The following is a 26,696-nucleotide window of genomic DNA, read 5'->3' as shown; positions in this document are numbered from 1 at the left end:
CGGGAACGTCCCGTGAGGCGGGAGGGGTGAACGGGGCGGGGAAGGACCTGGAGAGAAGCCGGGCAGGCAGCGGAAAGCGAGGCGGTGAGGCGGGACTAGGTTGTGCGGCGGAGGGATCCGAGGGGCGAAGCGCTGTGATGGGAGGGGGAGGCAGGGCCAAGATGGCGGCGCCCTGTGGGCCGGAGGAGCCCGGAGTGGTAAACAGCTGAGGGGAGGAGAGGGCGAGGTGAGTGCGCCGGGCCGCCCCCCGCCGCCACCGCCGCGGCGACACCGGGGACGGCCGCGGGGACGGAGAGGAGGAGGCAGAGCAGAGAGATGAGCGGCGAAGCAGAGAGAAAGGGCTGGGGGAGGAGGCGGCAGGAGAAAGGGAAGGGGTCGGGGGGATGGGGAAGGCGGGGGGGTGATGTTCCCCCTGCGTCCCCTTTCCTGCCTCCCTCTGTCCGCTTTCCTTCCTTCCAGACAAACTTGCTCCGGGGTGCTGCCCCTACCCCCCCTACCCCCCCTCAGGGTCCCCCCACCAGCCAAAGCCCCCTTTTAATTCTGTGATTTTTATTGAAAAAGGCTCAGCACTCCCATTGCAAAGGCTGAGGAGCGATTTCCAGGTTTCCCCTGCCTTGGTTATTTGCCGAGGAGGTTCCCTTGTCCGGGGTTGGGCTTTAAATAAATCAGTTGTTAAAGTCTGTTCCTCGGTGAGGAAGGCTTTTCTCATTTCCTTGCTCCTGGGTAGGTAATGTGAAGTCAGGATGTTGTTTACTTCTACAATAAAACATTTTGCTTCCTGTTATCACAAAGAACTTGGAAGGCTGCAGTTCTGAAGTTTTCACCCTTTGTTTGCTATGGATGCAGCCTCTGTCATTGTTTTATCAGTTTATGCAGAGCTTCTCTCCTTGCTCTTCGGGGTTGGGGTTTTTTAATGAATCTCTTACACGGCAGTGAGTGAAAGGAAGAACGTGCCTTAAAGGAATGTATGATTCAAAACCCCTGGAAATGACCCAGAAACCAGGATCAGGTTTGTGTGCAGAACTCTTTCCAGAGCTGCTGTTTCCAGAGAACCTTCCAGTGGGTGCTAATACAGGTTTTCATTCTTTGTGTGGTCTGATCCTGCAGTTTCCTGACATTAATTTCTGGGGATAGTTGTTGGAAATCTGTCAGAATTGAAGCGCTGCTGAAGTGATCCCATTAGGTGAAAAAAATCCCTCTTCAGTTTACATGTATGAGCAACTGGAAAGTAAATCTTTGAAAACTCTGGGAGTTCTGATAATCAGTGCAAACCTTGGGAATCCATCTGCCTGCTGTTGTATTTGCTGAGCAGCAATCAGGTACTCTGCTTATCAGAAACAGCTGAAGTTTAAAATAAAATCAGGGGCTTAAAATCCTTTACTCAGTAAAAAAACCGAGTGAAGGATTTTGCTTTGATTTGTTCATTTGTTCTGGTTTTGTAGCAGCCCAGTTCACCCAGGACTACATTTGTGGGGAATTGCAGGGACTTACACCATGAAAATACAGTCAGAATATCTAATGTGTCATGAGATAAGCTTTAATTAAAATTATTTTATCTCTGGCTGTGTTTAATCCTGACACCTTAACTCTTTGTTACCTTTATGTTGACTAAAATGTGGCATTATTAATGTGAGATACACTGGCCAACTGCAGATGTTTTGGTGTTTGGACAAATATTTGTCTTCAGTAGCTATTTGTAGCTTTAAATGAATGCTGGCTCTATTTGCAGCTGGACTGCTGGGATGTTGACTTGTCCTGATTCCTGAAATTCTTCCAACTGCCAAGGCACCTTCTTGTCAGGCCTGACAGGAGCTGGGGATGTGCTTCAGCCTGTGTGCAAACTGAGTGGCCTGGAACACATGCAGGGTGCAAACACACACTGATAGATCTTTGGAAAAGATGCCTTTTGATTTATTAGGAAGAATTATTTTATTTTATTAGGAAGAAATCCTTCCCTGTGAGGGTGGGGAGGCTGAGAAGCTGTGGCTGCCCCTGGATCCCTGGAAGTGCCCAAGGCCAGTTTGGATGAGGCTTGGAGCAGCCTGGGATAATGGAAATTATCCCTGCCCATGGCAGCATGGATGAGCTGTAAGGTCCTTTCCAACCCAAACCATTCTGGGATTCTTCAATAATAAGGAAATAAATGAATGATAATGAAATATTAATTATAAAAATAATAATGAGAGCACTTTGCAGCGGTGGAAGCAGGGGAGGCACCAGGTTTTGTGGCAATTGCAGACAGGTGTGTGTTTTAACAATGTCACAGCTTAGTGTCTGGTGTTACATGTTCCTGTAGTTTAATAAACATAATGAGCACAATTAATGATGTTTCCTTTCTTAGCAGAAGCATTTCTTTGAGCAGCACATTAAGACCCAGAGTAAAGTTCTTGCAGTGGTGAATTGCTGTCACTTTGCTGGGCATTATTCATGTTTTGTTTTTACTTTACAGTTACACATCATTTGCTGTTGTTCTGTGTAATGCTGGGTTTCATTCTTGGAGCAGTTTGAAAATGCCTTGATGAGTACATTAGATAGGTTGCAGTGGTTTCAAGGTTTACTGAATTGCTGCCTAACTCTGTGAATATTTTAAAAGGTTCCTCTTGGGGGCAAAAAAAAAAAAAATGCTGCAGAGATTTAGGAGTCTCAGTCCTTGTGTTAGTGCCAAGTCAGAGCTCTCTGATCACCTGTTTGTAGTTTAAAAGATTCCATAGTTGGGCTGACTTTCTGTGTGTAGTGTTAATTAAATTGTTCTAGAAAGCCAGGGCTTGTTCTTATTTATTTATTTGCTATTAATATATGCAGTTGTGTGTGGGGAATTGCAATAATCCCTGACTCCCTTTCGTGGCTGGCTGGTTAGCCTGGCTCCTGTGTGACAGCCCTTCCATGTTTGGGGCTTTTTGTGACATGGATTGTTTTTAAACAATTTTCCTCTGACAGAAATGTGATGAGTAGCAATTAGCAGTGGTGTATTAGCACAGCATAGAGCCCAAAGAATCTTAAATATTGCTGAATCTGATTTTCTCTCTTTGTTTGGGCTTGCTGGGTTTTTTTGTGCTATTCCTGTTCCCACATCAGTTAAGCACCTGTAACAAAATAGAGGAGAATGTGTGTAATATCAAGTTATAACTATAAATAATGATCTAATTTAGTTATGGAATCTAGTATCAGATCTTAATATAACCATGAAAATATTTACTATTAGAAGAAGCCAGACACCTTCATTCTTTAAAGATGAATAAATAAATTAAATTGGTTGTATTGCCAGTTGTAGTGATCAGTTTGAAATGAGGTTTAGAGTGTTTAGATTTATTATTTCTGGGTGGTGAAAAGGGGAATTATCAGCTGCTTGCTTTCCTATGCCACCAGTGGTTTTTCTCCCTGCTGGAACTTTTCATTCATTGCTTATGTCACTTGTATAATGGCAATGTTCAGTTCAACTGGGAGGGAAATGTAAGTTTGGGCATGGTTAGGAAGCATAAAATGGGCTTCAGTTTTTTGTGTGGTGAAAGGGAGGGGGTTAGGCTTAATCCTTTCATGACCAACATTTCAAAGATGTCAGTGAAAAGGGCTGCTGTGTTGTCAATCTGAATTTTTCTTTGAGCACAATTGCTGTAAAATCCTTCTGTCCTCGTTCATGGCTTTTGCCAGAGCAGTACCTGGGGATGTGACCTGACCTTACCTGCCATAGAAATCAGATGGAAAAGTGGAAATCTGGAGCTTCTGGTGCTGTGATGTTGAAATCCCCTTTCCTCTGGGGGCAGAGGGGCAATAACCATTTACTGGCACACCCTGGATTTAACTCTGCTTAATGAGGAGAGATAAAACTGCTGGTCCCCCTCCCTCAGAATAGGTGCTCCTGGTGTGAATTTGGGGGTTTTTGCAGCAAAGGCTGAGGGTGTGTTTGTGGTGTCCCCCTCCTCCCCTCCCCTGCGAGCAGCATAACTGGCACTACCAGCTGCTTTTTCATTTGCCTTGGGATAAAAATACCCTGAACAGAAGAACATCTTCTCTTGACAGAAATACTTACAGAAGTCATAATCTTTGGGAATACTCTGCTGTCTCTCTCTCTCTCTGTTTAGCCTTTTCCAATTAATATTTCTGCAGTCTCTCTCTTTGTCTCGAGTTTGTAGCTTAAACTGTTTGGTGTTGTTAAATTAAAATAAATTTAGACTTGGTTCTTGTTGGCTTCTCCTTTTCCTTCTGTAAGATGGCTCCAAAGCTGTGTTGGTACTTTAATACTTTTTACTAAGTATATCTTAAAGAAGGCTCTTGAATATAAGAAATGCTGTGGGTGTGATATTTTCCAGTGAGATTAAAATGCTGCATTTTAAAAGGTATTTAAACAGACTTTTTTCTATGCTTTACTAACCAAGCACTTTGGATCTTTTGTATAAACCTAGTTTTAAAAGTTAGTGAAGAGTCAGTGAGTCAAATCACATGGAAAACTTATTTGTTTTAATCCTGTTAGTTGCAAGAATGGCTGCAGGGACATGGAAATAATTCTGATGAGGGGATGATTGCAATATCTGGGGATGGAAGCATTATGGAGGCTCATCTTGTAACTGTGTATTTGCGCATAAAGCCCTGCTGCTGCTGATACTGTAAAGGTGTCAGGGATGTCCTGTTCACAGCAAGTATCAATTCCAGATACAAAATACCCTGACAGTCAGTGACTGTTCCACAGGGTGATGGCAGCCCCTTAACCTGGCCTGTGCTTATCTGCAAGATCTGGAAATCACATCCCAAATTCCTGGTGGGACTGTGATAAATCACACTGACACACAGAGCAGAACAGGACCTTTCTGACTAAAGCCTGTTGCCTGTAAATTACTTACTCAGCTGCCTGAAAAAAGTGTGACATGATTTAAGACTATTACTGGAATTTCCTGGCTTGTTCATTTGTGTTGGGCACAGATTTGGAGCATCTCAGTCTTACTTAGAGTTTAAAATTACTTTACCTTGAGACAGCTGTGATTTGCTTTTTTAAAGTTGTGACCATTTGTGTACAGTGGGGTGACAGCATTGACTGGTTTGGTGTTACTTGAGATAAACTTCACCTCATGAGGTACCTGTGTGTAACGTTGCCCCATTTTCAGATGTGCTTTGAAATGCTTTTATTCATATTTTGAATACTTTAGGTGTGGAGACTGCTCTATTTTAAAGAAGTCCCAATGCATGATTGAAAAGTTGAAATAATGGATTATTGGATTTATTGGCACAAGGTCACTCCAGCCATCTGTTTTAGTCAGGGAGCTTGGGAAATGATCCCTTACCTACGTGTGTGTGGTGTTATCAGTGCTGAGCTCCCTTATCAGCCTCACCCTTATCTGATGGCAGCCACAATGGCACAAAGTTTGAAATCCTTTTACTACTCAACATTTAACAGGGGTTTTCCCCATCTGTCTGCAGAGGAATTGATGAGCCTGACTTCCAGAGCCCATCCAAAGTGTGGTTTATGATTTCGCCAGGCTGCAGATTTTGCTCTGGCAATATCAGAATCTGTGAAACTGCTGTTGAGGTTCTTACTGGTGTGACAAAGATCTGGTCCAAAATAATGGTATTGCTCAAGGAAAATAAAACAAAAATCACTCTTTTTCACTGGGATGGGATGGGGATTAAAGGAAGAGAGTTTACGAGGCTTTCATGGGGTAAAAAAGCAGAGAGTTGTGTTTCTGCTGCTTTAATTCTTAAAACAGGTTTTGCTTGCAGTTGCTCTGGGGGTGTGGCCATGCATCTCTTTTGTTAACAATACTTTAAAGAACTAATTCATGTTGCTTAGGAAGCTGGTGAATCTGTTGCTTGACCATAGCTGAGACTGTCCTGATAGAAACTGAGGCACAGCAAGTCCTGTTTGAAAGATGTGTTCTCAGAAATGAAGGAATAATTTCCTTGGAGTGAGCTGCTTCCCCATACAACATTGCAAATGCAGTCATTGAGTCAATTCAATGTTATAATGATTGCTAGAAGTGGAAAAAGCTGTTCATTCCTCAAAATGATTAACAGAGTGGAAGGCTGACTTCTTAGGTTGCATGGATGTGTGGCTTTAAACCTTTTGAAAGGATGGTGCCACTCTCTGAGCATTGTTTGTCTTCTGAACAGCAAGTGCTTTGAGGAAGGAGTGGAAGCTTTGGAGTCTGCACAATGTAGGGTAAAAAACCAACAAAAACACCCAAACCAAAATCCTAAACCACAACAAATGCCAGCTCTGATTTTGTGAAAAGCATAGATAGATTCTCCTTTCAGTAAAAGGCAACTTCCCTCACCCCAAATCTCTATTCTGTTATTATCCAAGTCTTGCTCACACTACCAGCCAGTTTTAATGCAGGTTTAGCATTTTGCCAGCATTAGACTAGAAAGGAAATAGCATTTAAATCTAAACACTTCAGTGATCAGACTCTGCTGGCTGCTTGTACATGACCTGGAGTTTCATTTGGACTGTTCAGTTATGATCATGGAAAACTGAGGGTGAGGGGTTTTATGTTCTGCAGTGGTGATTCCTGCAATGCTCCAGCCAGTTTGTTGCTACTGAAATGCCAGTTGGGAGAGTGGTGCCATATTATCACCTTTGAATTTGCAATCAGTGCCAGGTTAAGTAAGCTGATGTCTGGTGGCACTAAGAAAAGTGACCTTGGGCAGTTCTGCAACTGCAGAGTGCTGTGTTGCAAATGACAAAGTTTACTGGTGAACATGTTAACTCCTGCTGTCCAGTGACTTTGTTAAACATAAATATTCAAGAAAGTAGTATGTATATAGGTAATTACAGCATTATCTGTACCTATTAAACTGGCAATTACAGCATTATTATTATTTAAAACAGAGCAGTGTTCTGTGGTCCTTGGCTGATGGCTAAAGATGTTTTGAATAGAATTTAAAGGTTTAAATTAATTACTGTATGTTCAGAATAAAGAGGAATCCTTTCTGTGTAAGATTCTACCTGCCATAAATAAAACTTCAGCAGCTTGTGAAGGGTCACAGTACAAAACCATGGTCTTGTGAAAACCATCTAGTTTGAGGTAATTGCACAGCTTAACCTGTGGACAGCTTTGGAAAGAGCAACTGCAGCACCATTTGGTGTTTTCAGACTGAGGGCTGACTGTTCTCATGCAGGGGGTGCACAGCTCTTCTGTTCTGTGTAAAACACTTAGTGATGTTCTGAACATTTACCTGCTGTGATAAAGAAGAAATAAATTGTGCCTTTTCTTAACCTCTTTCTGTTTTTTCTTTATTAGTGATCATGAAAGGTGTGTGGCTGGCAGCATTGCAGACAGAAGCACAGCTCATCCACAGAACAGGTGCTGTAAACACAACTGCAGTAAAAAAAAACAATTTTGTATCTAAACTTGGTATGTGTCAGTCTTGCCTTCCATGGGGGAAGTGAAAAATGTATTCTAGCTTGGAGTGGGAGGGAAGAAGAAACCCTTGCTGATAATATGAAGTGTGATCTAAAGCCAGATTTGTTCTTCCACTGGGAAAGGTTTGGTATAGGATTCTTCTGGATGAAATAAAACCTGATTCATTTGGTGGTAGGTAGGTCAGTGTGACACCTGAACCCCTCTGGTGCTGGTAGATGGGAAAAACCATTTTAAAAGCCTGACATGGCTTAGATTTGCTCCAGCTGACCAATAGTTACCTGCACACTGTTGCATTTAATACTTTCTGCAGTTTTGCACTGCAGTTTGTGATCACAAATCCCACCAGTGAAGCTGAAGTGTGCTGTGCTGCTCAGGCTGCCCAGGAGCAGCAGCTGCAGCAGCCCTGTTCCAGTTTCCCAACAACTGCAGCCTGGCCACAGCTGCAAAGTCTTGAAACCCAAATCTCTCAGAGTGCAACAATGCAGAGCCCAGGGCAGTGAATTCCTGACCTGGTCACAGGAGTGGAGAAGGATCTGGAGGTGTGTGTTTTCTCCAGATTTTAGTCTTGTGCAAAGAACTGGGAAGGTGGTTTGAGGAGGAGTTGCTGTAAGAACTCAGGAATGGAGGGATTCCAGGCAGCTTTTTACATTTTATTCAAACCTTTAGCTTCAGTTTACTGACCTGGAGAGCAAATTAAATATGGTAAGATAATGCTTGGACTGTGTAGATGCTGAGGTCTTCTGCAAAACAGATTAATATCTTTGTGAAAAACATGAAGAAAACCCTGCTCATGACTCATTGGCTTTTTGGAAACTCTTACAGCTTTTATTGCAGGTGTGGAAACCCTCACAATCTTCTCAGTGTTAAATGGGCACTTATGTGGAAAAGGAATAGGAGAGATGAGATGAGATGAAATTTTTTTTTTTTTATATGGAAAGGGAAAAGTTCACTCATCTGCTGTCTCTTCTCTCCCAGTCTGGTAGAAAGACACCAATGAAGAACTTCCTGAAGTTTTAACCCTCCACATTCATGTCAGTACGTGCATCATGGCACAGCAAGGAAATGTTGGTGAGCTCCTCTCAATGCTGGATTCTCCAATTCTGGGTGTCCTGGAAGATATAACAGCTGCATTCAAAGATAATCTCATTTGTGGTATGTATCCTTTTGTGTAGTTTTGGGAAGGGTTTTGTTTTCACATCAATAAAGGTAGAATGATGTAGGATCTTTTTTTCCTATCAAACACTGTCTTTGCAAATGCAGCTTGAAAGAAACTCTTGATGTTTGGGTTTGAAATTGCTTTAAGGATTGAGGCTTCTCTTCAGTCCATTTTGTTTAATGGCATGGCTCCTGGAAGGTCTGTTACATAATTGTTAAAACTCTATTACAAAATGACTGGCTTTTCCTGAGGCAGAGCCTCAAGTGTGAGCTGATGAAACTTTCTTTGTCAAGTGTATCCAGAAGGAATTAGGTGTCACCCACATTATGGGAGCCAGTGGGATTTTGTTAAAAAAAAAGCAAAAAAACCAAAAAATCCAATTCCCAAACAAAACAACAGACTGAGACTTGGTGAAAAGTGATTGCTGCTGTTGAGGCATCACTTGTGCTGACAGAGCCTTTTCAGAGAGCACTGCCAGTGTCCTTGTCCCTGAACTTGCTCTCTATCTGCTGAAGGGAGAGAACATCAGCTCACTCCTGAGCACTTTACTGGGTAAAGCACCCTTGCAGCTCAGCTCCCTGTGGGCTTTTATGGTTAGACAGGAATTGTTATTTAAAAACCTGATTCCTTTCCCTGAGCCGAATGCATTCACTGGAATGGTTTGGAATCAGGAAATGTGGTTGAGAGGTCTCATTTTCCCAGAGGTCTCCTAAACACCAAGCATTATGTTAGAAATTGTGTAACAATTGCTTAAAACTTCTGCAATGTCCTTGTAGCAAATACTTCATTTTAGTGTATTGAGAATATCTTTGGCTTTTTTCCTTGCTGTCCCCAAACTGACAGACCGTGGGCCTATGCTTGTCAACAACCTGGTGGACTATTACTTGGAAACCAATTCTCAGCAGGCACTGCATATTCTGTCCACTCTGCAAGAGCCTCATGACAAGGTAAAAAAAATAATCTTGTTATGGCAGATTTTAGCAGCCTTTAAATAGCATCCATTAAAACTCTAGGGGTTCCACACTGGTGTAGAATTACCTTGCTGTAGAGATGTAGTATCTCTGTAGTAAGAGTAGTTTAAGCTTTAAAAAAAACTTCAGAGGTCTCTGTTTCTTACAGAGTTGCTTAAACTGACCCAGTTAATCAAAGAACCTCTGTAAAGCAAAGGGTTAGAGGATTAATGTTGTCTCTTTACAGTGCTCCTGGTGCAGGATGTGTTAGCCTAAAACAAATTGGGTATTTTGAGAGCAAGTAGAGGTTTTAAGTAGATTGGAAATGGCACTACAAATTGGCTGCTGCCCAGATTTTTTTTTTTTATTATTTACTTATAAACATTTCAAAGTGCAGTCGCTGCTTCTGGCCTGTATAGTTTGTATTTGTCTACCCGTAGTCTCAAAGTTATTGCAGGGTTTTATTTCCCCTGGGAGCTTGTATATTTGTAAAATGCCCATAATTTCCATATTGACAAACTGCTGAATGTAGACTGGTGAAATAGGGTATAGAGCAGTTAAATATAAATAATTTTCTTTTTCTACCACTCTCTGAAAAATCCTTTGTCAGCATCTACTGGACAAAATTAATGATTATATGGGCAAAGCTGCTACTCGTTTACCCACCCTCTCTCTGCTGGGACATGTGATAAGACGACAACCATCTTGGAAACACAAACTTTCTCAAGCACCTCTCCTGCTTTCATTACTCAAATGTCTCAAGGTAAGAACTGTCAGGGCTGTCTAAACACCCGATGTAAACTTGCATACAGATGCAAGGCATTTGATTCTTGTTTTGATGTCATTTAGCTAAGCCACAGTGCTGTTAATATCAGCTGAATGCTCTGTGCTGATGCTGTGATTGCTGACAATCTTGTTTCTAAAAGCCACTGTCACTGTGAGTTAGGAATGTTTATTAAAACTTCCCCAAAATAAGGTAAAGACAAGAGGACCCTTGATGAAGTTGGTGGATATCATGAATTTGAATCTAATGAGAAATACAGTAACTTCCCACTGGTGCAATTTGAATTTGTGTGTCCTCTGCTTGCAGTGTAGATGGGCCATGCAATGGACTATTCCCAGGTGAAATTACCTTGGAATTAGCAGACAATCCCTTCTTAGCTACTGATTACAAGGAGGTGGCTGTTTTCCCAAGCTTTGTGGGTTTTTTCTCTCATCTGCAGATTGATCAGGTATAATACTGTACAGCACTGTACCAGTGAATAAGGAGTGAAAAGTGCTTTGAGACCTAGAATGCATTGGCAGTAATGGAATTTATTATGATAGTGAGGAATCCACATTAGTCATGAAGTCACATTTAAATGCACAATGCAGTCAAGTGCCAGCACTTTTCAAAACAAAAGCACCACAGATTTGTAACTGCCAAAGGAGCAGCTCCAGCTGCTGTTCCTGGAACTCCTGATGTGCCTGACAAGATCTGTTGTCCTTTGCAGTGTGACTGAGGGAGGAATGAGGTGTGTCAGAAAGCTGCTGGGAGTAGGACAGAGATGTGGAAGTTCTGGGGATGTGGACAGAGGTTGGGGATGGACAGGAAATGTGCTCTGATAGGTTTTGTGTGACTGAGGGAGAGTAGACACACAGGGGAGGATAAATCCCTAAAAACTCTGTCCCATCTCCTGGGAGATACCCAGAGAGCTCAGCAGCACCTGCCCAGTGCTCTGTGCACCCTGTGCTGACAAAGCAGGGGAGCTACCAAGGAAATTGTGCATTAAACTGAAGAAGCAAGGAAAGAGTTTGAACATTTTCTATGTCCTTTCCTAAAATCAGATTCTGTCTTCCTGTTTCATCCAGCCAAAATTTTGTACTGCCACCTCCCTTTCTTGTGGGACAAGCCAAGGTGTTCTTGTTCATTGTTTGAATTACTGCTGGGAGAAATTTCCAGCAGCCAGGTTTAGCAGAAAAGCTTTTGACCCCTGTGTTGGTAACTGGCCAACACCCTTGCACACCCTGATCAGATCTGCAGTTTCTGAGCCTCTGAGTGCTGTGTGTGCCTAGCTGTGGGAAGGAAGGAAGGTGGCTCATAAGATGCTTCACATACCAGTAATTGTTTTTACTCAGCTATGGAACTGTGGTGATGTTCCCTTTTTAACTAAGCCAAGTATTTCTACAGAAAAGCAGCAGAGTAGGAGCAAGAATCCCAAATCTATTTTTTCTTCAAGTTGTTCTTTATGAAAAACTCAATAATCTTGGATCATTAAGTTCTAGTAGGTTTCAGAGGAACTGTTTCAATAGAGAACTTTTTCCATGATGATGATTCAATGTTCACTTCATCCTTGGAAAAAAAATTAAGTTCAACACATTTAACTAATGCAGGTTTTTTCCCTTCTTGCAGACTGACACAGATGTAGTAGTACTCACCACAGGTGTCCTAGTGCTAATAACCATGTTGCCAATGATTCCTCAGTCTGGCAAACAGTACCTTCATGATTTCTTTGGTATCTTTGGGCGTCTCTCAGCCTGGTGCTTGCAGAATCCAGGTGAGATTTCAACTTTGTTGCATGCAGTTGTGGTCTGCAGTATCCTTGTGACTCTTGTGCAGTTGGTGAGCACATTCTTTTGTGAGACTCTTAGTGGTCTGAGATTATTTAAACACAGAAAATGATGTGTTAAACCCACAAGCTGTTCTGTTCTTTGAGAGCATGGGGGAGTTCTTTGCTCAGAATTTAGAAGTCTCTTAGAATCTTCCATGTGGTGCTGCTACTGCATGAAATTTCACTGAACCAAAGTACTGCCCTGATGACAGTGAAAAGCAGAGATTGATCTTAATGGAGAGAGAAGGAAAAATGCTAATGTTTCAGGCAGATTTTGGGGAATTTGATATTCCCAGATATAAATGGGGTGGGAGAAAAGAAGCAACATATATAAGAGTTTAATTTAATGTGCAACTATCAATAGTCATGAAGGTTGATAAAACTGGCTTTCTCAGAGCCCTGGCTTTGCTGAATTTGCTGTAAGGGGTCTGATGTCTAACAGCAGCAGTATCTGTGAGTGTGGCTCATGGCTGAATGAACAAATGCTGTGTTAAGCACATAGAACTGCTATTTAGAGAGCCATTCTGCATTGCAAGTAGGATTGGAACTTCTGAGGTGAATACTGAGATTTGTCTGCTGTGATTGCTCTTGGTGGCTGCAAGCTATTAGTTTTTACCTTTTAAAGTGAAACAAACCTTGGTTTCCTTTTTTAATCATCCAGTCAGTCTTACTCTGGCTCACTATCTCGAGGAGTTTCAGGTTTTAACTTGAATAAAAACAAAGCTGTGCTTTGAGAATGACAGCACACTGGTTGGAATTAATGGTCCTTATCTTAAATTCTGGGTTTGCTATGAGCTGATCACTAAGTGTTGCTTGTCTTCTGAGAAGACTTCACAATTTCAATAGGGACTATTTGTACCTCAGGAGACTTCTTCCAGTTAACATTTCAAATTTAAAAGTACTTTGTTTGCATTCTTAGAACTTTTATTCTTTTCTCCAATGTAATGAAAAAGATTCTAACTACTTTTTCCAGGTCATGTGGCAGAGATTTATCTTGTCCATCTTCATGCCAGCGTTTATTCTCTCTTTCATCGTCTTTATGGAATGTATCCTTGCAATTTTGTCTCCTTTCTGCGCTCTCACTACAGTATGAAGGAAAACCTGGAGACCTTTGAAGAAGTAGTCAAGGTAGAATGCTGCTCATTTCTGTGTTATCTGAGGCAAGAAATTTATAGCTATATATTCCAATTAATTACAGTTAATTTGTCAATTCAGCTGAGGGCCGTTTGACAAAACAGTATAAAAATGAGTGATTTGACTGAAAGCTCGGTTGGGATGAACTCCTGAAGCTGTGGTGATGTGTATTAACCTTATCTGTTAAATGTAACTTTCTGAACTATTGGGATCAGTAGTTTACTCACCAGCTTTGTGTGTTTTAGTGCAATCCAAAGTGCTGCACTGCTAACAAATCCTTCTTCTTCCTCACAGCCAATGATGGAACATGTGCGTATTCATCCAGAGTTAGTGACTGGATCCAAGGACCATGAACTGGACCCACGAAGGTATTATATGTTCTCTCTGCTATTAGGAAAGGCTCAAATTGAGCAGCTTTCTGTGGGGTTATTTCAGAAGGTTGCAGCAAAACCTTTTCTGTCAGTATTGGTTTGTGTGGGGGTGTTTTGCCACCCAGATTTGTAGGTGCACCAGGTAAACATGTAGACTTTCCTCATCCCAGCTTTCAGCTGGATGAATAAGCAGAAACTGTTGTGAAAGGTCATTAACAACAATGTTGGGACTCTAAATTCATTTTGTGTCTGGGATGGCATCTGTCTTCTACTTTACTTTATCTTAATGATCAAACATCCTCGTAAAGATTTAAAACAGTTTTCCTATAATGAATAAAGTGAAACTGCCAGAGGTGCTTCATTGCCTGAAGGTTTGGGTCATATTCCCTGGGTTTCTTGAAGTATTTGATGGGATTTAAGTGTTTAAAATGGCTTCAGTGTGTCTTGTTTTGGTACCTAGATTTTGGTTCATTTAACAGATCAGTTCTTTTAACAGGTATGTGTTAACATTATCAGCTGTATTAGTTTTCTTTAGCAATAGGCTCATTTGCCTGCAGCAGCACCACTTGCTGCTTTTCTCTTGTCTCCACAGGCCCAGCCACTGAAGAGGAGAATTTGACTCTTGTTGCTGCACAGTAGTGCTCTTGCCCTGCTTTTCAGAGCCACTAGGAAATCACTCCTAACTGGGAACCCATTGAATGTCACAATGCTCAATTTTGCAGGGGGGAGGGTGGCACCACTCAGGAGCACAATTGGCACAAACCTTCCAGTGGAAGCCTTCTCTTTTGGTATCTTGGACAGAGAGTATTTTACTTTTCAAAGCAACCCAGCCTTTCATAGACAGCCTTCTGGGCTTTCTCTTCTTTGCAGTGAATTTCCATCCCCTGAAATATTGGGCAGATCTAATCTGGCTGTTTAATTTAGTGAGAAGTAGTTCTCAGGATGAAGGAGGTAGTATTAGTAAAAAACATTCCCCGAACTTGGGAGGAAAAACACAGATCTGAAACTGGCATTGCAGACAGTGTTTGCTTAAATAATACAGATTCCCTCACTGCTGGCATGTCTAAATTTTGACTACCAACATCTGAGTGTAGTTGAGCTGATTTCTACAGCTGCTGAAGCTCAGGATCAACCAAGTCTTCGTGTGCTGTTCCTCCTTTCCAGAGTGCTCCATGGCAGACCTTTATGGATCTCTGTGTCAAAGCTGTTTGTCTCCTCTTTGAGACCCCTTCTCACAAGTCATCTGGTTGCAATTTCTGTCTGGTGCCTTGTTCCAGTTTGGCTGGGAGCATGCAAAGCTGCCTGGAACAAATGAGCCGTCCTACAAGCCAGTTCTCCCTATCTCCTGGAACTCTTGTTTTTAACAATAATTGACTAACTTACTCTTTTGGATCCAAAAACTGTCTGCAGGTGGAAAAGGCTAGAAACTCATGATGTTGTGATAGAATGTGCCAAAATCTCCCTGGACCCTGCAGAAGCCTCCTATGAAGATGGTTATTACTCTGTGTCTCGGAAACTCTGCACAAGCTCAAAACATCATCAAACTGACCCCAGTGCCAGCTCTTACATTGACATACAGAGCAGCTATGGTAAGACCTGCCTGATGGTTAATCAATACCCAATTGCTGGAGAAGAACTGGCCCTAGAACAAAAAAAAATTATCGCACTAATTTATCCCATTTAAAAGTCTGATTCTTAGGCACCAGAAAATAAACTATCATTAAAACATATATATGTATATGTATCTATCTATATGTATATGTATACTATCATTAAAACATATATATGTATAAATACATAGATATATTTTCTCTATGCAGACATACAGCACGTTCTCAGCATTGTTTCTTCATCCCCTGTCCTCCCTACCCTAAAATAACAACAAAAAAAGAAAGCTGTAGTATAATGTATTCAACAGATATTTTCTTGGGCTGTAAGAAAAATCTCTAGCTACAAATGTGTATTTTGAATGAATTTGAAATGCTTTGATTAAAAACCTTTAATCCTATCCAGAAGAATCATGGGTTTGTATTTGATGTGTTGGATGCTTTGGAATTTTGATTTTTCCTTTTATTTAACTTTCAGGGACTTCTACCCCATATTCCACTCCTCGGTTAACACTATCACAAATGCCAGGGCAGCTACCTCAGATTCTGAGCCCACAGTCCACGAGGCTGTCAACTGAGCCACAGCAGGTAAAGCAGAAGATGAAGCCCAGCAAGTTTTCATTCTTTGCACTTTCATAATTTCTTGTGCCAGTCTTAAAAATCCATGAGTTTTTGAGCTGTGCTGTGAATCCTTCAGAAGTTGGTGTTCGTTTCACATTTAATTGAATTTCCTGAGTGAAGATCTGGATGCAGGTGCTTCACATGTTCCTTTTCTGAGCTCTGCTGTGTTTTATTCTGTGCCCAGGTCACCATCTGGAGCCCTTCTGCAGTGTGTGGTATGACCACACCACCCACGTCCCCCGGCATTGTCCCATCAGAGTCATCCCAGTCTGCATCACAACCCTACAGCAAAGCTTTTGGCACATCTGGTACGTGCTGCAGTTTGGGATTAGGCCTCCAAGGTTTGTTTTACTGGAAATTCTGGCTGTAAATTTGACTGGCAGTTTTTAAATGGGAATGCCACATCATGCCAGTTGATAGCTGGAGTGGTTACTCCTACAAACTGAGTACCTCACCTAGAGCAGTGCTGATGCAAACTCAGAGGGAATTTGTGAATTCAGTGCCAAAATCTGAAACAACTTTTGGAAAACTGCACTTTTGTGTTGATGAACAGTTGAAAGAGATTTAAGAAGATAAGAAATTTAAGGGATAAGAAATAAATGCTATGAGGTGTTTAAATGTACAATTCTTCACATACAATGTTCAGCTGAAAGGAGGAAGGGGGAGCCTGCTGAGAGAACTTGTGCTCCTTTTCAGCAGGGGGGAAAGGAACACCTTTGGGAACACCAGCCACATCTCCTCCTCCACCCTGCACTTCAGATGACTTTGTGCATGTTTCACTCCCTTCAGCTGCTGCCACACCTCCTAAAAAGGTATTACAAAATTCTTCTGCTGAACTAATCTGGTTTTTTTTCATTGACTTGCCTTAATGCAGTGACCTTAACTGAGAAAGAAAAATCAGAGTAGGTGGTTTATAAAAAAATTTTGCATTTCACTGCAAAAACTCTTCTAAATGTAGACAACTATTGCCACTTCCAGCTGCACAGTTGCCAATGAAATCTAAGGCAATTAATGAGTTCTGGGTTTCTTTTGTTTTCCAGGAGGACAAACCAGATTCTGGGAGGCCTTTACTGCACCGACAGCAAAATGTCATAAACAGCGATAAATCATTGGGTAAACTCCATTTTCCTCTCCCCATTACTACAACCTATTGTAAACAACTCCAGTTTTTATTGACACTTGTTCCAATTCCCAAACCCTTTTCCACAGGTTCTTTTTTTCCCCTTAGTTCTTTGTAGTTCCAGGATCCTGTTTTAACCTGTGATTCAACTTAAAACCTTCTTGTGATGCTTCTGATTTCAATTTACCCATTCATGTTCAGAAACTGCTTGAGATTTTTTTTTTACCTTACTCTCTTGCATATGTAAAAATGCAAATATAAACTGAAGGCTGAAAAGGAATATTTATTTTTATAAAAGCTGATTTTTTGAGGATTATTATTAGAAGCAGCAAGTTGTATATTAAATTTTGCTTTATCAAGTTATCTGTCACGTGTGGATCAAACTGTAAGGCTGCACATAAGGATAGATATGATGCTCCCTCTTAAAGGCCTCTGGAAAAACTTTGTTTTCTATCTACAATTATATTGCTGTACTTGAACCTATTTTAAAGTCCCATGGAATACTGAAATGAGTATGTTGAGGAACTCAACTTTTAATAGATAAATGTAGGTTCCGTTTTCCATTCCTGTCATCTACCTATGTGACAGACAGAAAGGATTTTGGAACTGTATTTGAGACTTCTGTGCTGTGAATCTTAACCATCTTCAAAGTAGAGATGATAGTGAAATCTAAAGTTGGTTTTCTGTGGTGTAGTTGTGTAGTACCACTGGAATCTGAATATTCTGAATTCCAAGTTATGAGCAAGCAAAGTTTTTTACTGAGTTCCTGATGTGTGACTGAGCTGAGCATGAGATTTCTGTCCTGCAGTGTGTATCCCACAGCTGCTGTCTCAGTTTTGATCAGTAGCCACATATTGGCAAGTTTGTATTACATCAGATTGCTAAACTTCCTTTTTTCAGGCAGGTGCTGTGTGCTTGTGGAGCCAGCTGAGAAGCTAAAGGGGAGGTTAATGCTAATGTGGAAGTGCAGCAGTCACAATGCACAGGAGCCACCTTATTTTATTTATTTAATGGATTAAATTGCAAACAACGCATTATTCCTCACAGAGGTTGTGCAATAGCAAATGTTAACTTTACAAAATTACATTTTGGGATCAGGACTAACCTGTGACTGATCTCTGAACTGTTTTCTATGTGGAATGGAACAGTCAGATACCTTCCTCCTCTGAGGAAGCATCTGAAGCAGGGACAGGCTTTTATTCTGAGGACCTTGCAGCAGTAAGACTTGTGTTGTGCTTGCTAAGACTGGAGAAAACAGCACCTGTACAACTAAATTTTTGTTTTCTGTTTTTTTTCAGACATACCCAGTAGTAAAAGTTCAGTAACCTTAAGTGATCTTCCAGAGTTTCTAGGTGGCTTGTCGTTTGAAGATAGCGCTGAGAAGGACAGAGAGGAAGGTAATGTCTGCCCTCCTTACCTACATCTTAGTTAAGGAAATGTTTGTCCTGTTGAAATGCCAGATGCATCATGGTGCTCCCCCTCTCCTCAGATGCAATATCTAAAGAGATCTCCGAGATCACCACCGATGCTGAACACATGGTGCCTAGAGGAGGATTTGACTCCCCGTTTTACCGCACAAATGAAAGTCTGTCAGGCTCTCAGAAGAAAACCCACTCAGCAGCCTCCAGTGTTCAGGGACACAGTCAGACCTCTGAGCCTTTAACATCTCTGGACAAGCCTGGGCCTGAGGGTGCACGGGAAACACCCAAACAAACGTTTACTCCCATAGACAAGCCCTGTGGAGGCCCTGGGGAAAGCCCTGCTGGGAACAGGGAAGGAACCTCTGGGGAGCCGAGTATTCTCACTCCCAGCCCTTGTAAAGTACCAGCACACAGGAGAGTGGTGTTTGGGAGTGGGCAGCCTCCCCTCTATGAGCACCTCTTTGAGGTTGCATTACCAAAGACTGCCTACCTCTTTGTTGGCAAGAAGACTGAGGAGCTGCTAAAGAAAGCCAAGGGAGCCCAGGATGAAGACTGTATGTCCTCAACTTCTCCCGTGGAAGTGCTGGACAGGCTGATTCAGCAAGGAGCAGATGCACACACTAAGGAGCTGAACAAGTAGGTGACTGAAAATCTTACTTTGCAGACTTTATTGTTACTCTTTTTTGTGCTGGTTTAATTTTAAGCGGTGCCAAAAAAGCAGCTGCACAGTTCCTCCCTAATCTTTTTATACCAACTGACCTTAATTGTACTTTTACCAGGCTATAAGCTCTTTTGAGGTGAACATTCCATTTTTTTACTTAAACTTACCTGTTAATGCTGAATTTTCTTTTTTCAGATTGTCTCTGCCAAGCAAATCTGCTGACTGGACTCACTTTGGAGGTGAGGAAATTTCTCATGTTTTGGCAATCTGTTCCTCTATTATTAGACTTGCTTAAACAATGACCTGCATACTTTTTGCTTGTGGGTTTTTAACTAATGCTGCAGAAAGATGATGCCCTCCACTAAGTCATGGTTTATCTGCTTAGCAAATAGCTGTGTTCCAGAGAGATGAGCTGCTTTCTTCATCTTTGAAAAGTGCAGAATTCTAGACACTTCTTGCTTTTGACCATTTCAGCCTTGCTAAGTTTCAGAGTGCTGCTGGTCATCTGACAGATCCTTGCACCTTCTCACTGCTCATTCAATCTAAAACTGATCGTTTTTCTTGCTTATTTATGAGTCTGTGTCTTAGTTTAGTGCTCTGAGACTTTTGTGGTGATGATGGCTTGGCTTTTTTTCCTTAATCAAAGGAGCAATCCATTTGAGGCATATATCCATTGCTTTGGGAAAAACATTTATGATTTTTATGTTGGAGATCAAATAAAGCAGAGAGTGCAGCTCAGTAACCTCTTGTGTGTCCCACTGCAGGTTCTCCCCCCTCAGATGAGATTCACACCCTGAGGAACCAGCTGCTTCTGCTGCACAACCAGCTGCTGTACGAGCGCTTCAAGAGGCAGCAGCACGCGCTGCGCAACCGCCGCCTCCTGCGCAAAGTCATCAAAGCCACGGCCCTGGAGGAGCACAACGCTGCCATGGTGAGCAGGGGCACAGCTCCACCAGTGCCTGAGACACACTGGTGCTGCTCAAAGTGTTAATTGGCCTGCCTGGTGTCTGTTGGTACCACTCAATTAACAAAGAAGCCTCATTTGTTGCTTTATTGAAGTCGGTGTTTGTGGAGTGACACACACACCGGTTCTGTGTGCTGTTATTAATGTCAGTAGTTTGGAGTTGATTGCAGGCACCTGAATCCTTCCTGCTTGACCCCTACCAGCTTCCCTGTTACTGGAGTGGTTTTCAATGCCTAAACACCTTACTGCATATTTGATAAAGTATTGTCCTTTTGCTCCTCAGATGAGGACTAATAGCAAAAGCTTTGGAAACTCAAGTGTTGTTTCCCAGAGTTGTTCACTGTGATAGAATTTGAAGATATAAGTACACTGAAGGATGTCTCAGTACAGATTTAGGTGTGTTTCATTATATATTTTCATGTTATAACTAATTCCATCAACAGTTTCACCTTCTGATAATTAACTACAAGAGCCAAAAATAAACTTCTAAGTAGGTTTTGGAAGATGGACTGTTGCTTCAGCTGTGAAGCTCAAGTCCCTGTTGAAAGCATGAGAGGCAGTGGAAAAATAGACGGTTGCTCATTCATGCTTTGAATGTGGCTGTGAGTTTTCAGCCTGTCCACCCTTATCACCATTTCATCTCCTTTTCAGCTAAAAGCAAGCCAAACCCCAAAAGCCTTGAGAAAATGCTCTGTATAAAATTGTGTGTGTGTGGAAAAGTGTTTTCCTGCATGCTGCTAATGACAGCTTTGCTTGGCTGAGCATAGATATCCTAGTTGCTAAGCAGGTGTCTTGTCTGATGCCTCATGTGGGATTCTTAACAGAAAGATCAGCTGAAACTGCAGGAAAAGGAGATCCAGGCCTTGAAACTGAGTCTGCAGAAAGAACAGGCAAGGTACCACCAGTTTCAGGAGGAACATGATAATATTGTGGCTCAGCTTCACAGCCAGATCCGACAGCTGCAGCACGACCGGGAGGAATTCTACAACCAGAGCCAGGAATTGCAGGTATGAAGCAACAACAATTTGTTGTCTACTTAATGGTTTTAAAAATAACCTTCTTTGTAACAAGGCATGAAATACCTGAGAGAAAGCTGCACATTTTTATTGGAGATATTGTCCTGATTTAGAATAAGACAGTGCATAATTGAAAGTGTTTCACTTAATGTTATCCTTTTATAGTTCTGTTTTGTCCTGTCTTCATCTTGGAAATAGGAAAAGGCAGGTTCTTAGCTGGTTTGGAGGGGTCAGTTAAAACTTGATTTCCAGTGCTGGGGGTTTGCAGCCTCCCAGCTCTGTGCCCTTGCTGTCCTTAGTGAAGTTTCAGAACCCTGAGTAATTTTTTTGTCACTTGAACAGACCAAGCTGGAAGACTGCAGGAACATGATAGCAGATCTGAGGTTAGAGTTAAAGAAGGCAAACAACAAGGTGTGTCACACTGAATTGCTGCTTAGCCAAGTTTCTCAAAAGGTAAGAAAGTCAGTGTTCCCAGGGTCCCTTTGTGTCTTTCTGATTATTTTTTATCTGATAATTTTCATCAGGTGATTTTTCTTTCTTGATCTGAAAGAAGCCTGTGCTGAGCTCCAGAGAGTCTGATATTTAATTACACAAAAACAACACAGAAAAATTTTGGTGAAGAAACTCTAAGCTCAGTTAAAGGGCTTCTGGAAGTTCTTATTTTGGCTTTTTCCACAGCAGGGATTTGCAGATTGAGCATTATGAATTCGTATTAAAGCTCTGCTAAATCTTGACAACTGAGAGATACTGTTTATATCATAAGTTAAATGGAATGAAAAGTTCTTTATGAAAACAGTTTATTCAACACTTAACTACTTATGAAGCATTGGATTTTAGCCTTTGTTTCCCTTCTTCATAAAAATACCCAGAGTGCCTGTCAGCTGTGACTCTCCTGAACTGTTCATCCCAATGTTGGATTCTGTTCCATTTCCCTTCCCAGCTTTCCAACAGTGAATCAGTGCAACAGCAGATGGAGTTCTTGAACAGGCAGCTGCTGGTTCTTGGGGAGGTCAATGAGCTGTACCTGGAGCAGCTGCAGCACAAGCACACAGACACTACAAAGGTACCAGTGCAGAGGACTTTTGGGGAGACTTCTCTTGAGGTCATCATCCAGCACTTCCCAGCTCTGAGTTCAGAAGGAAAGGCTTTGTATCTTAACAGACTCTTTGTTCTGAAATTGATTTTCAGGGATTTGATTGTATGTTTGATCTTCTGTTCAGATGTTTTGTGCCCTGTGGGTTTGAGGAATATTTTCAGTGCCCCTTCTGAAAGCTAAGGAGGAGTTGTTGGGGTACACCTGGGGTCTGTTTTAGCCAACTGATGTAAATTCTAGCAATTTCTTTTCCAAAAGCCAAGACTTTACTGTGCTCAAATGACAGCAGATTGTTGGTAAAATAATGCAGGGTAGTAGTGCCAGAATTTGTGGAAAGATCTTAACAAGGATTTTACGGGTTTTTTGAGGCGTTACTTCAAAATGAGCATCTCAGCCTTCCCACTCAGTCATTTTCCTATTAAAAGTTAACAGTAACTTCACTGAAACTTCTGTGGTTCATATGGTTTTACTTCCTGACTTCAAAGGAACCTTTTTTTAATTAGAAGCAAGTAAATTACACAACAATATAACTGTTCCTGCGTGAGAGCACATAATTAAAGAAGGTGAATAGTATACTGAAAAAAAGTCTTCTACTAGTATTTAATGAAGGTCCTGTTGGAAAATGGATTTAAAATAGAGTTTGTGTACTCTAATCCAGTGCAGAACTGGCAAGAGTTGCTTTGATGAAAAGAGGTTTTCATAAGGAACATTAATGTGCTAATAAATTCCAGTGATGTGTAGTTATTTTAATAGTGTACATCTTCATCAGGGCTGGTTTTCTATATCTGTTTTTAGAAATGCTGCTTTTATTCTGGCTTGCTTTAAAATGTGCCTATTTATAACATCAGAAACATGTCTAAACACCAATAAAAATAACACAGGATCAAATTAGACTTTACCATTGTGTTGTTTGCTTCGAGGAGGTTGAAATGTTGCACGCTGCTTTTCGGAAAGAACTGGAGAAAGCAAAGTTGTGTGTTCAGCAGCAAAGCCAAAGGCTCGATGCTTCCCAGAAAAGGATAGCTGAACTGGAATCTCAGCTTGCAAAAAAGGACCACCTCTTCCTGGAGCAAAAGAAATACCTGGAAGATGTTAAAATCCAAGCAAGGTAGGAGCTTCCTATGTAACATTTTAGCTGTGCTTTGACAGATGCACTGTCACAGCTGAGGCTGAATCTGGAGATTTTGGACATTCTGGTTTCTCTCTTTGCTCAGGGGTCAGCTGCAGGCAGTAGAAAGCAGGTACAAAGCTCAGAAAAAAATCACCCAGGCATTTGAGCTGGAGATCTTGGATCTGTTTGGGCGGCTGGAGAAGAGCAGTCTACTGAAAAAACTTGAAGATGATAAAACAGAAGCAGCTGAAGCAGCAGAAGAAAGGTGAGGGTGGTGGTGTGAAATCTGCAGGACTAATGTGGGTTTATGTCAATTTTGGACTTAAAAACAGTGGATGTGCAAAGCTGAGTGTGTGACACATCTGGTTACTCCCTGTCTCTCCTGCTTTGCCCCAGAATTGTGAAAGGAAACCTGTTCAAGTACATACCCAGAGGCAGAAAGGGAAAGTAATCAAAGCAATCTGCCCTGGCCAGCACTTCCCTCTCCACTGTTTAATTCCTGTGATTTCCTGACACTGTGTCCTCTCTCTTCCCCAGCAGGCTGGATTGTGGTAATGAAGACACAGCAGGACACAGTGAAGAAACACTGGGTAGAAATGGAGAGACCAAACCTCCCAGCACCCGAGGCAGCAGTAGCAGTAAAGGGGGCAGCAGCAGCGAGCTCTCCACCCCAGAAAAACCCCAGAACCAGAGGCTGAGCAGTCGCTGGGAGACATCCGTGTTGCTGGAGCCCTCCACTACTGTCCCACTGACTGTAGGTTCACTCCCCAGCTCCAAGAGCTTCCTTGGAATGAAGGCACGAGAATTATTTCGAAACAAGAGTGAGAGCCAGTGTGATGAGGAGGGGGTCAGCATCAACAGGCTGTCTGATGCCCTAAAGACTGAACTATGTAAAGATCCAAGCATGGAGTCAAAGGCCCCTCCAAGCCCCGGAAACCTCTCGCCTAAGCTCCAGGAAAGCAGTGTTGGACAGCTTCATATCATGGACTACAATGAAACTCATCATGACCACAGTTAAAGAGGAAGATAGTCAATCAGTGTTATTTTCATATTCTTGGCATAGAACAGGAGGCGTGAGTGCAAGTTTAACTAAAAGCTTTTATGTTTCTTTGGTCTGAGCAGTGGCTCATGCAGCGGAGCAGGATCGATGGCCAGGAACGGAAGGAGGCTGCTGAATGAATGCAAAGTGGATTTTTGGGTCTGGAATTGAAAATGCCCAGCCTAACTCTTGCTTCTTTCTCAAATTCAGTCCTTAGCAGCGTGTACTAATTCGAAGGGACAACTGTTAGCATTTGCAAGTATTTTTTTCCCTTTCTCCCTGTCCCCAGTTGAGTGGCTGCGTTTATGAACTTGAGTGCAATATGAGGCCAAATTAACGTTTGTGAGTTTACTCTGAATGCTTTGTATTTCTTTGCAAGCTTCCCATTTAGAGCAGTTGGTTGTGCTGCCTGTCCAGGTGACTTTGGTTCCTTTCATCCTGGAAAGAAGCAGCACTAGGATTTCCAGTGCATTCTCTATTTTTGCCTGTCCACTGTCCCACATCCCTCAGAGCCCAACCTTCATTAAGTTGGAGTCTGATTGAATACCCAAATGTTTAAAGAACGTTGTACCTCTGCAAAATGATTCATTCACCCTAATTCATGATCATTGTTTATATTGTCCTTAACATTTCCTGGGAAGTTACATTTGAACAGACAAAAAGGAACTGGAGCTTGTAATGCAGAAGAGACCGTAAATGCTGAAGACTTGTTAAAACACCAGCTTCAGATCTTCTTGGTGTTTGAAGTGTTTGCCTGATTGACCTCACCCTGGTTTGTATGTGAAAGCACTTGGGGTAGGAGAAGAGGGAAGAGGAAGCTTTACTCAAGTAGGGAGAGGATGCAGAACATGGAGGTAGAATTCCAAGTTTATGAAGATCTGCAGAGGAGGATTTGCTTCTCTAATCAGGGAAATGTGCTGCTTCACCCTCCTTCATTTGTTCGTGATCTGAACATGACCACCATGTTTTGAGTCCAAGAAATTGGCTTCATTCTTCCTGGCAATACCTTTTCAGACTTGCCTTGGAGAGCATGGTTTGCTTTGAGTGCCCTCCTACTCAGATTGCAGCACATTTTTGAGTTCAGCAGTGTCAGTTTGGCTTTAGGTCTCTCCCCTTCACCCTCATCCTCCTTCCTTAGGTGACAAGGCTGAGGAGGAATCCTGCTCACACTGAAATCAGAATCTTGGTGTGAAGCCTTTTGGTGTTAATCATGTTTTAAGTCAATATTGAGCCTTCTGTGAAGGAGGATTGTGGGATCAGGCCTTGTCAGTGGTCAGACTCAATCTCCTTCGTGGCAGAGCAGGGCCTGCTGTTAGGAAGGCAGTGCTTGTTTTAAATGTCCCACGTGGCTGGGTCCAGGTGTACTCAGACGGTTCAGGCTTCACAATTCCCCTGCATCACTCGTGGCCTCTTCTCCTAAACATTCTGTGGGTGGCAGCTGCTGTTTAAGAACCACCTCACATAGAAATCAAGTCCAAGCACACTTGCATTTGTAGTTCAAATCCCTTCTTAGCCCAGCTGGGAGCGAGGCAGTCAGGGCAGCTCAGCTCATGGCTGACAGGACTCGTCCTCCATTCCCGCCTCCTCCGTAACTCCAAGGTCTGAATACATTTCCGCCTGTCTTAAATTATTCTCCGTGTCCTTTCAGTTGGTCAGTCCAAACTCTGAGAGTAGAGGTGAACTTCAGTGGTTGTGTCAAAGCTGACTCTGCATGGAGTAGAGAGTAGAGAGTTGGTTGTAAGTGGCAGCCTGGTTTTGTCTTTAGGCTTTCTCAGACGTAGTGGTAGCAAACGTGGTAGCGCGTGTTTCGGTGAGATTTGGAGCTTCCCTGCCCCTCTCCCACTGGATCCCAGCCTGGGGAGTGAATGGTTTGCACACAAAGGGCCTGATGGGCCAGCTCAGCTGGGAATGCTGGAGGAGCTCCTGCCCATCCTGCTCTGCCAAGCCCGGGTCTGGCGTTCCCAGGAGAGGCAGGTTTTGTGTCAGTCACAAAAATGCCCTGGCAGCAACGCAAGCTCTTTGGTAAGGTGGCTTTTTTTCTTCTTTTAAACAGGATTTTAGCACCAGGATAGTAATGGAAACCACTTTAGGTTTGTTTATGGACCACAAAGATTATGGAGGAACAAATTTTGCAATTTTCTTTCCTAAGTCTAAAAATCATGGATCTGCTGTATGTAGTTAACTTGCAGTTTGTTTGAAGGGGTCCCATCAGTGAAGTGGAAACAGATTTTTTTAACTGACTGCTTTTAGTTAAATCTAAAATTGCTGTCTTTGTCAAGTTAATCTGTTCCCTGCCTCACTCTTTGTAAGCATGTTAAACAATCCACATTAAATGCCATAAATATGAAATACGAGGAAATGGTACAATCGTAAGCTAAAGAGAACTTAAACCAAAAGGAGGTTTTGCTGTCCTTATTAGAATGTTCTAAAATGTCAAGGCAGTTGCTTGTGTTTAACTGTGAACAAATAAAATGTATTGTTTTGCACTA

At 42.1% G+C, this 26,696-nt stretch overlaps 1 protein-coding gene across 7 annotated transcripts; it reads left to right on the top strand.

Annotated features, from left to right (window-relative positions):
* On the top strand, nt 1–26,696 carry TSC1 (TSC complex subunit 1). Of its 7 annotated transcripts, none has more exons than XM_063174655.1 (23): nt 1–84; nt 7,230–7,292; nt 8,328–8,504; nt 9,352–9,455; nt 10,069–10,221; nt 11,851–11,995; nt 13,023–13,177; nt 13,478–13,551; nt 14,965–15,143; nt 15,640–15,749; nt 15,967–16,090; nt 16,479–16,594; nt 16,823–16,895; nt 18,201–18,299; nt 18,392–18,959; nt 19,180–19,223; nt 19,749–19,915; nt 20,773–20,955; nt 21,307–21,417; nt 21,905–22,027; nt 22,978–23,165; nt 23,272–23,433; nt 23,706–26,696. In XM_063174655.1, exons 3-23 carry the CDS (start codon nt 8,399–8,401, stop codon nt 24,184–24,186), a joined length of 3,465 nt encoding a protein of 1,154 aa, XP_063030725.1. In that variant the 5' UTR covers nt 1–84; nt 7,230–7,292; nt 8,328–8,398; the 3' UTR covers nt 24,187–26,696. The 7 variants fall into 7 exon arrangements, with proteins under 7 accessions (XP_063030725.1, XP_063030729.1, XP_063030727.1 ...); XM_063174659.1 differs by lacking the exon at nt 1–84 and adding an exon at nt 140–226 and having other exon boundaries at nt 16,482–16,594; nt 23,709–26,696; XM_063174657.1 differs by lacking the exon at nt 1–84 and adding an exon at nt 140–226 and having other exon boundaries at nt 16,482–16,594.

The sequence above is a fragment of the Melospiza melodia genome, chromosome 22, assembly GCF_035770615.1.
Source record: "Melospiza melodia melodia isolate bMelMel2 chromosome 22, bMelMel2.pri, whole genome shotgun sequence".
Taxonomy (NCBI): domain Eukaryota; kingdom Metazoa; phylum Chordata; class Aves; order Passeriformes; family Passerellidae; genus Melospiza; species Melospiza melodia.
Note: the sequence above shows the minus strand (reverse complement) of the source record. Positions and strands in the feature narration are given on the sequence as shown.